This window comes from Bicyclus anynana, chromosome 23 (genome assembly GCF_947172395.1).
Source record: "Bicyclus anynana chromosome 23, ilBicAnyn1.1, whole genome shotgun sequence".
In the NCBI taxonomy this organism is placed as follows: Eukaryota; Metazoa; Arthropoda; class Insecta; order Lepidoptera; family Nymphalidae; genus Bicyclus; species Bicyclus anynana.
The window spans coordinates 6,348,447-6,360,178 of record NC_069105.1 but is presented as its reverse complement, the minus strand read 5'-3'; the positions used below and the strand labels follow the sequence as shown (position 1 = coordinate 6,360,178).

At 37.5% G+C, this 11,732-nt stretch overlaps 2 protein-coding genes across 2 annotated transcripts; both read right to left on the bottom strand.

The window, feature by feature from the left end:
• Positions 1 to 746: 746 nt before the first annotated feature.
• Positions 747 to 4,399, bottom strand: LOC112056154 (carboxypeptidase B-like). The gene is made up of 5 exons (XM_052888560.1): positions 4,338 to 4,399; positions 3,611 to 3,820; positions 2,834 to 2,936; positions 1,968 to 2,276; positions 747 to 1,346 (listed from the first exon to the last, which is right to left on the bottom strand). Exons 1-5 carry the CDS (start codon positions 4,397 to 4,399, stop codon positions 747 to 749), a joined length of 1,284 nt encoding a protein of 427 aa, XP_052744520.1.
• Positions 4,400 to 5,869: 1,470 nt separating this feature from the next.
• On the bottom strand, positions 5,870 to 11,038 carry LOC128199362 (carboxypeptidase B-like). Its single transcript, XM_052888559.1, has 5 exons — positions 10,971 to 11,038; positions 10,072 to 10,281; positions 8,590 to 8,692; positions 6,995 to 7,306; positions 5,870 to 6,451 (listed from the first exon to the last, which is right to left on the bottom strand). Exons 1-5 carry the CDS (start codon positions 11,036 to 11,038, stop codon positions 5,870 to 5,872), a joined length of 1,275 nt encoding a protein of 424 aa, XP_052744519.1.
• Positions 11,039 to 11,732: the final 694 nt, after the last annotated feature.

The following is an 11,732-nucleotide window of genomic DNA, read 5'->3' as shown; positions in this document are numbered from 1 at the left end:
TGACTTCATTACATACCTACTTGTTCAAACTTGTTTAATATGATCCCGCTTACGTCAAACGAAGGTTCTTACCCAATCACTTAGGTACCTTAGGATTTTGATCTCTCTGGTCTCTAGCACAGATGTAGTTAGTTTTGCTTTATAACAGGGAATCCCTAGGAGAATAATTTTATTGATCACAAAATTTCGAATTAACCGCTTGTCTTAACCTAAGACGGTCTAGGGTTAACAGACGAAATCGCAAGTTAATTACAAAATTAGCTCTGGTCTTTTGATAGATTGTGCCATGGCTGTTTAACGTCGTACAGTTTCAGAAAAATCGCTTAATTTCAAATCAGTCAATTTATTCCGAGAACTCCTTTTGGTTTGCATCTATACTGTAATGATAATGGTATTGTTCATACATATTGCTTTGTAAAGGTACACACACGTCCACATTTTTGCATCGTATGTATTGGACGCATCGCATCAAGTATCAGCAGCGATCAGAATTGCCGACGCAACTACCAAGAATCAGTTTTTTTGTAGTGAGAGGTAGCATAAGTACGCAACGTAACGTATGTACGCAAGATAAAGGAAGAAATCAAACTAAGAAGAAAAAGAAAAAGAAGAATATAATTATTATAAAAATTAAAGTACAATAATTATTATAATAACAACGGTTCAGAGACTAGTTTAAGGCTTTAATTTGGTTTAAGATATATTTTTGAATTAATTTAGTTTTATTTTCTAACCTATTAATCTATTCAAGTTATTGTGAATATTTTGCCCGCCTCTCTCGCACCTGTGACAACTCCTGCCCAAGTGTCAACCGAAACCTGCTTAATATACTTCGGGTTTAAAATAAACCCACTCCCATCCAAATCAAAACCTGGCAGTTCAAAAGTATAGGTTAAAGGCACACCTAAAGAATGAGTATAATCATCTGATGCTCCGGACGCTGTATAATCGAGAAGGATAGCAGAATTCCCAACCTTATATTTTGGGAACTGCAAAGTTGATGATTGGAATATTTCATCAGCCATTTTGATGCCAGCATCATGAAGGATTGACTCTTCCTTGGATATAGTACCATCATGTCCCCAAGGATATAAAATCATGCTGCCAAAACTGTGCATCGAGATATATAAAGCAATTTTATGGATATGCTCCTTCAGTATACCATCCACAACTCTGGTCTCGATTTCAGAGAAAGGTTTGCTGCCTGCGAACTGGTCACTGCAAGGGTTTTTGCCAGACCCAGCAGAGTTCCAGGAGAAGTTGTAGTTTCTATTCCCATCAACACCGGGGCAAATTGTGCCTAATACATGTTGATCGGTGGAACGAGTTTTTCGCCATAGACGTTCCTGAAAAATGCAAAACTGATTTTTAGTAGCTGAAAATATCACGTATAATATACCAGCTAATTAAACTCCTTTATCGTTTGGCCTGTTCAGTTGTGTAGCTGTCCAGAGTTTATATGTTGACTTTCAAAAAACCCCGTGCCTCGGGGAGCATACTTAGCTAGATCAATGTGGTCGTCGATACAAAGCCAAGAATAGGAACAGTTCGGTGAGTCTAAGCTCTGTGAACTTTAGATGCTCAATAAAAATAGCCGAGGTCCATGGGCAAAGGGACATATCCATGTGACTTATTCTCGTGACATTCTGGCAATCTCAACAATCTCGTGGAAGGAAAGAGACATCGAAGACGTAGCTGTGGTAAGGCCAAATCCGCACCACTCTCGACACCAAAGGCATATGAGGCTCTACAAATCGCGAGACCCGAGCCACATGGCACGACATCGTCAAGAAGCAAGATTGTGTTAGGGGTCACGACCCTCACTAATAAGGAATACGACGCCAGTAGTCTGTTTCAAAATTCAGCCAAATCGGTTCAGTAGTTGGAATGCGAAGTAAGTAACAATCATACAAACTTACTCACAAATTATCCCCTCCCATCTGATAGTATGATATGATGTTACTTACAACGTCATAGGAGTATTTGTAGCCATCAGCGTTAACCACTGGTAACAGTATCCAGTCAAAGTTCTCCAGTAGGTCAGGCTCAGTCACATTTTCAACCAGTTTATGGATCGCATACGTCACAGCAGGTATAGTTATCCACTCTCTAGCATGGATACATGCATCGATGAAGATAACAGGTTTGTTACTTCTGAAGTTGTCTTTGGAAACCTTCAAGTACTTGATTGGACGACCTTCGAAGGAGTTAGCGGGTGTCACTATGGTGACTGTCTCGTTGTATTTCTGTGCTGTTGTCTCCAGATATTCGTAGATCTGTAAATTATGTTTTACCTCTTATTTGTACATATTTAAAATAAATTATTAATAGCCATCGACCCATATTCGGCTCACTGCTGAGAACTAGTCTTCTCTCAGAATGAGAGGGATTAGGCCAATAGTTACTCTACTTAGATTGGCTGACTTCACACACGTTCCTTCACCGTTTGAGACACGTGTTATTTAGGTGGCGTTGGAGGTGCAGGATTCAAACCTATGCCCTCCGGAATATGCCCTCCGGTTAGTGTTTTTTTAATTCTCTACAAGTTAACCTTTGACTGCGGTCACACCAGATGTTAAGTGATGATGCAGTCTAAGATGAAAACGGACTTACTTGGAAAATGTACAAGTTTACTCTAACCTCTGTTTGTTACACATGACAATGACATTGGTAAAATATTTTTTAACAATCGGTTTAATAGATTCAGAGATTATAATTTACGTTATCCTACAACTTCTCAAATTTTACCTCTTTGTAATTATTAGTAAAGATTAAACAATTAGAATTCCAGATTGTTGACTAAAAAAATAAACAGAGAGGATAAAAGGCTTACAATTTCTAATGGCTGATAATTTTCGTAGGTAATCCCTTCGGTGCCGATAGAACGCTTCGTCGTATGTTGAGCTTCAATAAGCTGATCATCGAAGGCGAGCTGACTGAAATAAATCAATCAATAAAATAATTGGTATCTTATAAACATTTTTAAAAATCAAATAAAATTTATCTAAATAAAAGATCATATAAAAACCATTTTTTAAGGTCCGTACCCTTATTGTCTGTCAACATCCTTAATCTTGGGAACGAGATATCATGTGAGAGAAATTAAAACCATATACTCAGATCTGCAGTCCTTCGAGTTAAGGTAAATTATGATACAGCCACAAAAAACTGGTATCCAAAGCTGCAGGCTTCTCTTACCAAATTTGGCTAGGCAGGGAGAATGAACAACACGAGAAAAGAAGGGGAGTGTTAGTTAACTGTCAAGGACGTCCTTAACCCTACACCAATCGGTCACAAGTCCGGGGCTCCGCTCGGAGTTTTTCTCTGCCACACAATGAATCCGGCACCCGCACGATGAATCCATGGAATGCTTAGATATTTGTCTCTCACACTCAAGGGAAAAAAAGTTTAAAGGTTTTGTTTCGCTGACTTAGTATTATAAAATTTGGCAACTTACACCGTGATATACAAATATTAGAAAAAATCTGAAAACCATACATTTTTAAAAATTCTCTTATTAATTACGTACTTGTGCACGAGTTCTAATTACGAGTTTTTTTTAATGTAATTAATGAAATATTAATTTATTGCAACGACAATAAATACATACGCTTTGACGTCTTCAACATGAATCCAATGTTCAATATCCTCTTCAGCCAGGATGGTGAGGAAGCCATGTTGGTGTGGTGGTTTGACCACGACCACAGCTGCTGTATGTACAGTCGGGTGTGAAATGAAATCTAGTTCAAATTTATGAACCATGTTCCTTAATGCGTTTAGTTGTTCCACGTTGGATGGCTTGACAAAAAATGATTTCCACCTGAAATTACAATATATGTATTGTATACTACAGCTATACTAGTGATACGAGGTCCGGCTTAAGGAATATACATTATTAATTTACTAAGGATATGCGTGATAGCCCAGTGGATATGACCACCGCCTCCGATTCCGGAGGGTGTGGGTTCGAATCCGGTCCGGGGCATACACCTCCAACTTTTCAGTTGTGTGCATTTTAAGAAATTAAATATCACGTGTCTCAAACGGTAAAGGAAAACATCGTGAGGAAACCTGCATATCAGAGAATTTTCTTAATTCTCTGCGTGTGTAGTCTGCCAATCCGCATTGGGCCAGCGTGGTGGACTATTGGCCTAGCCCCTCTCATTCTGAGAGAAGACTCGAGCTCAGCAGTGAGCCGAATATGGGTTGATAACGACGAATTTACTAAGGTATTTATTTATTCGTTATGCCGGATCTACATTTGTTTTTTAATTGCGGCCAGATAGTATTCAATGATTATTATTATTTTCTTGTCATTAAATAACAAACTTACTTACCCTTCATACAATTCATGTTTCGCGCAAACCAATGTAAATAGAAACACTAACAATACTTTCATCTTGTGAAAATGAACTAAATCAAAATTTTATCTAACGCTTCTTGATAAAGATTATCCAAAGTACACGATAGAGAATGGGTGATATTTTGAAAACGAGCAGTAAATAATGACTTATTGATTTGTTTTGGTATTATCCGCGAAATACCGAATCCAAGACAACGTCTAGAGCTTAGAGCCACCACACTGCTCTAATGCGGGTTGGTGGGCTATATTGTTATAGATAAACAAACCTTGTGGTATGTTAAAGCGTGTACATTAAACTTCCTTTGAGTTTGTTGTGGGCTCTTCTCAGACCAAGGCCCGTTTGGAACCCTCGTAACTTTAATTTTAAGTTTTCGACTATTATACCACCATTTAATTAAATTAAATTATGACATAACTTTACATTTCAAAAGTTCTTGTAAACTGAACCCAATTGAAATAAATTTATTTTGAATTTTGTCGTTAGAAAGATTTAAAAATAAAATGAAATCTAGTAATTTCGTTACAAAAAACGATGACTAACTTGATTCGACGATTTTAAGATGAATATTTAAGATTATATTTTGCTGTAATGGCTGTTCCCATAATCTCACTCTACGCAATCATGAAATCAAAATATTTTGGAAAAACGAGGACGAGAAAAGTTCTTTATTATCTAAGTAGAAAGGGTTATTTTTGAATACATACTTTTAGATATGTTATCTGATATTAACTGTATATATTTTGGTAGATAAATTGCCACTGTAAGATAAATTTAACCCATTCAATGATTGAGTTAAAGATACGTGGATTTTTTGATTATAGACTTTTGGATTTTTTGACGGCCTCCGTGGCGCAGTGGTATGCGCGGTGGATTTACAAGACGGAGGTTCTGGGTTCGATCCCCGGCTGGGCAGATTGAGATTTTCTTAATTTGTCCAGGTCTGGCTGGTGGGAGGCTTCGGCCGTGGCTAGTTACCACCCTACCGGCAAAGACGTACCGCCAAGCGATTTAGCGTTCCGGTACGATGCCGTGTAGAAACCGAAAGCGGTGTGGATTTTCATCCTCCTCCTAACAAGTTAGCCCGCTTCCATCTTAGACTGCATCATCACGTACCATCAGGTGAGATTGTAGTCAAGGGCTAACTTGTAAAGAATAATAAAAAAAAAAGACTTATAATATCATACTTGGGCAATAAAACAGTGACAAATATAAATAATTGTATTTTTATATAAAATATACTTCAACAAATACATTATAGGTTATTGTCGATAATTATTACATTTTTATTCTAATCGAACATTGTACATGTACTTGTAGGTCGTGACCATTTATGATTGGTAAATGTTATAAATTATGGTCCTTCAAAATGGACTTCGAATTTAAGAGTTTTGAATTTAAGAAGAAAATTATACCAAGCCAGAATACTAATAGGTACATACGATGCTAAAATATCTGCTTAAAAGTCTGGTAATGTACAATCAGATTTAAAACTCATAATTCAATTTTCAATTAGTGGCTAGAGCTCTTCTTACACCGGCTCTCACGCCTTCCCATGTCTCAATAACAACTTGCTCTATCCATATCGGATCCATCCAATAACCACCAAAAACACCTGGCAGATCAATTGTATACGCTAATGGTACACCGACACTATGAGCGTAGTCTATCGATGTGCCAGCCATTCCTGATCCACGGATCAAACCGGCGTTACCAACTCTGTACGGAAGGAAGCTGGGGTGTTTAACTCTGTTGATAGCATCAGCCATGCTGATCCCAACACTGTGCTGTCTAAAAGCATGGTCAGACAACGATCCGTCGAATGCCCAAGGATACATGATGAAACTTCCGAAACTGCTGAAGGTGATATACATTAGGATGTTCCTGTGTTGGTGCAAGATGTCTCTAACAACTCGTGCTTCTACTTCGGAGAATGGTGCTACTCCTGGGAAGACATAGGAGCAGTGGTGGTCGCTCGTTCCAATAGTGTTCCACACGAAGTCAAAGTTGCGGTCAAGGTCTACTCCAGGACACATCATGCTCCATTGGTTGCCAGGTATGATCGATCGAGTTTTTCTGAAGGTTACACTCTGTAAACATATTATCATGATTAACTGAGTCATATAATCGTGCATCTTACTATTATAATGCGATGTTCGTATTTTGTAAAAAACTTGAACATTAAATACTGAATAGATATGTTTTATTACTTAGGCGTAATGTATTCTCTAAATCTCAGTGGAAAGCAGAAAATCTTTAGATCACAATTTCTTCTATTGGTAACATAAACAAAATATGTTGATATACTTTTTGTTATATTTGTAAACTTAGATACCAACGAATTTAAAATGAAATGTATGACGATAATTTATTATTTATTAACAAACAGTTAAGACAGAATTGCGATAAATTTACTTGAGTTGGGAATCAAACCCAGGAAACTCTTTTGTGAAAGTATTATCAACACACGAAGTCGTCAAGAATATACATATACTAATATTATATAGAAGTAAATTTTGTAAGATTATGGGTGTATTATCTGGATTTACTGATAGGAACGAAAAAGAAAAAAAAATAACGAGAAATATGCTGTATGACATCTTTTAGTAGACAATAAATCTTCTAATACTTACAGAATCACGCGAGAACCTATACCCATCAGGGTTGACAATGGGCAGCAAGATCCAATCAAATCTGTTCAAAAGTTCTGGATCAGTCACGTTTTCAACCAGCTGGTTAATGGCATAGGTAACCGGTGGTATGGACAACCACTCCCGACCGTGCATACCACCATCCAAGAAGATGATGGGCTTGCGGGTGTCCTGGAAGTTGGTGGTGGAGATTCTCATGTATTTCATGGGCTGACCGTTGAAGGACACCGTGGGAGTTACGACTCTTGCGATATTTGGATGTGCTGCCGCTATGTCGTCCATGTATTGATGGATCTGAAATAGTTACGTTGTATTCAATATCAATATATTGATTACAAGCAGGCTCTAACTTTTTTTTTCCGGATGCGGTAAAGAATCTTCTAAAAGATACCAATATACTCACGAACGTACATAAGCGGAAACTAAAGAATTATTTTTTGGGACAGCCTGTGTAGCGTCGCAGCACCGGTTCACTCACACTTTTTTTTTTTTTTTTTTAACTACCCTATAATGTTTATTCTTGGTATTTATCCTCTTCTGTTTGTTAATCTGTTTATTTATCCTCTTCTGTTTGTTAATAATGTTCTGTTTGTTCCTAAATATTGTATTTATTGTATGCAATAATAACCAGTGCACAGTAAAACTAACTGTGGTTTGTGTTGCACTATGGTTAGGCTTAATTTCAATGTGTTGCTTGTTAAATAATAATAAAAAAAAAAAAAAACTACTTGCTATGCTTTTGCTATTTTCTGCAAAAAATCTGGTGCGGAAAAACATGTTTGCTCTTATTGTACATTTCTTTTCTCTTATTTACATTAAAGGGAAGACTTGGGAATTCAAGAAATAAAAGGATTAAAAAATCTCGTAATGAGTGGTCAGAGTAACTGATAATAAATTATTATTTTTTAAATAAACCTCATTTAATCTTTTATGTTACCTTCTACGTAATAATCACAAAGTTGTCTGCTGCTGTGAAAAACATGATTGCTCTTATTGTATATTTCACTCCTAAATTGTAATATCTTCACATGTTGACAGGCTATAATTGACCACAATTAACTGAATTTCCAAATCAATCAAATTATAATAATATTTATTTGTTTACATTTCTAAATGCTTATGTAAAGTCAATAGAAATAGATAGGTACAATAACTATTTTGTGATTAAAGAAAAGATTTTGATATTCAAGAAATAATGCTAGTCGATCACCATTGCTATTCTCTTCACCTTCATATCTCCTTGTCTAACACGATACTATAGACAGAGGCGATAGATACAAATTAGCATGTGTAATTGGAATGTTTGCTTTGAGCACGCTTATTCAGGAGCAAACTTAAAAATGGCATGATTGTTGCTAGCAAATGTAAACTGATGTTAAACATGCTCGTATGGAGTATACTTAATAGCACGTTTTTAGCATGTTATTTTAGAGCCTGTGTAACAGTACCTTTAGATTCAGAGATACGCTTCAAAATATCAACCCCGTAAACGAGCAAAATCAATGTTACATTGCACCGATAGATGGCTCTTAAGCAAAGCCGTAGATTAGTAATACGTTAAAGCGAAGAGTCATTACCGCTTGCACCGATTGATACTGATCGTAGGGTAGTCTGCCGCCTATTCTGGTCGGGAGCGGCGACACTTTGTCCTTAAACATCTTATCTTCTAGTTCAAGGTGCCTGCAAGTTGTTTAAAAATGTAGTAAAAAAACTATTCTTCTAGTAATACACACAGTATCTAAAAAGAGAAGTCCGAAGGGCCCACATATAGAAAACTTTCAGAACTATACAGAAATTAAAAATATTCTAAAATCTTGTATTTTTTACTAGATTATGCCATTCGGTCCTTAATAATAAAATCAGCTGATTTTATTATTTTCATACTGATCTTTATAAAGCATATTTTACTGATTAGCGTTGGTTGTCAGCTGTCTTTGAAAATGAGCGCTGTCAATACGTCGACAAAACAAAGCGAGAATATAAATCGCATAATATAATATTCGCATAAATTGTCTTGGACTGGATCATGGCGCCACTACATATATTGTTTGGCGCTATCCGTTTGTGCATAACATTAAATAAGTACCTTTATATAAAATTTATAAATCCACCAATGTCGTTTACACTGTTACAAATACGATTATACTGTATTTGTAGAAACTGTGGAACTATCTAACACCGTTGTTAATGCTGTGGTGTTTAACATAAAACCTGGGTTCCATTCCCAGCTTGGCTCAATTTAGGATTTTATAATTTCTAAATTGGCCTAGGCCTGATCTGGTGGTAGGCTTCGGTCCTGGCACTCCACCCAAGACAAAGACATACCGCCAAGCAATTTAGCGTTCCGGTACGTTGTCGCATAGAAACTGTCAGAGGTGTGGGCAGAATACACATATACTTCTTCCAAGAAACCCCGCTTCAATCTTAGACGGCATTATCACTTAATATCAGAAGCGATAGCAGTCAATGGCAATCCTTTTGTGAGACCATCATCGGCTTAAAGTAGGCAGCGGAACAGCAGAGAGAGCTGGCGCCTGATGCTGACGACGCAGAAGAAAAACGGGTGGTAGAAGGCGTTGTTATGCGTATCTTCTCCCACCCTTGTTTTTTTTTATTATTTTTATTCTTTACAAGTTAGCCCTTGACTACAATCTCACCTGATGGTAAGTGATGATGCAGTCTAAGATGGAAGCGGGCTAACTTGTTAGGAGGAGGATGAAAATCCACACCCCTTTCGGTTTCTACACGGCATCGTACCGGAACGCTAAATCGCTTGGCGGTACGTCTTTGCCGGTAGAGTGGACACCAGTTAGTAGAACGACGAGCGCGTCGGGATGTGAAAATGCCTGCATCTCGCGATCCTTTTTCATCCCAATTGGACGCAGATGGCCCCCCTGGGTTTTAGTGGGTATTCTGGTTTTCAGCGAGTATACATACCCGGCCGTAGACTGCACAGCTCCGACTGTGGAGTCGTAAACGTGTGGGATGCGTAAACGCATTTCCCAGCGGCAAAGAAAGCAGTCAATAGCAAATTTTTCAAAGAAGAACTCTCTACTCACGCTTTCATATCCTTAGTGTGTATCCTATACTTGATGTTCAGTTCATCCATAGCATTGGTGAAGTTCTTTTTGTTGGCTGGATCCACCAGCATCAGCCCCTCTCTCTTGATAGCCGGGTGGCCATAGACATCGAGGTTGTACTTCTGAACTATTTCGTTGATTGCTTCTAGCTGACCGAAGTCGTATGGAACCACGTAATATGAGGACCATCTGGAAAATTAAGAATCAACAGGTGACATTCGATTGGAATACTTTTTTTTTAATTTGCCTTTTTAATTCTTCTTGAACTGTGTTTTTCGAAGGGTTACCACGAAGCCAGTAACAAATTATATGAAGGCTATGATTTGTCATAATATTGAAGGGTTATTTAAGGTAATTTAAGGTCCTTGCAAAGCCTCGTAGCAGCATAGGTGACATACTTTTAACCTGATAAAAATTAAATTTCTAAACTATAAATAAACGTTTTTTTTTATTTGACTTAAAACTGGCCAAGTGCGAGTCGGACTCGCGCACGAAGTGTTCCGTGCCTATAAATACTGCAAAGAAATCTAAATATTTAATTATAATAAAATATTTCTTTTATTTTATTCCGTCTTTCAGTGTTTGTTGTTACAGTGGCAACAAAAATACATTATCTGTGTCTAATTGTCACGGTTTTGAGATACAGCCTGGTGATAGACGGACGGACGGACGGCCAGGGGATCTTACAGTGGAATTCGTAGACGTTGTGGGGGCGCTCCCAGGGGGATTTAAACTCTACGCGTCTGAGAATTCGACACTCAGCGGGAAAATGGTCCCCTGGGGGTGCTCCTGCAACGTCTATGAATTCCACTGTTAGTAATAGGGTTTTACCCTTCGTTTACGGAACCCTAAGAACTACAAAAGAAACTGATACTCACCCCTCATACTCCTCATGTCTAGCTGAAGCAGCGACAACAAAACTCGCAATAATTAGCCAAACTCTCATTTTGGCGAACACTTCCAATACTAATTTCAATACGAATATTATATCACCCACTACCGAATCTTATCTAATTATAATCCATGCGCTATCATATTTATGACCGTCAGCTGTTTTAGTTGTTATAGTCTTTTTCCTTACATTATATTGTTTGATTTACAACAAGGTTTCTCAAAGTGGGGTACGCGAACCCCTAGGGGTTCGCAATTCGACGACAGGGGGTTCGTGACAAGATTTACGTAATGGTGGCTTGATAACTGATACCAAGTCAGAATTAATGTTAAAATTGTCCAAAATTACTCCTAACATTGAATCCATTTGCGACAAGAAACAAGCACACCCATAACATTAATATTACAAAGACATTTCTTTTGGCACTTTATGTGCTACCTTTTATTCGAATAAAAACCTTATTTTCTTCAATAGTCAAATTATTTTTTTTCTTTGAGGGGAGGGGGGGGAGATTCATTAGTTAGTAAGGGGTTTGCTGTCACTTGGAAATTTTAACAGGGGTTCGGTGGAGCCGAAAGTTTGAGAAACCCTGATTTACAGTATTGGACAGATAATTTTTATCACCATACAAATTATTCCTTGATAATTGTTGCATTTATGGCCACAGTCGTCTTCTACAGACATGAATAACTATCTTAGAGCCAAACTAGGTGTACAATGTTTATCAACAAACCGATTGTGACCTTTA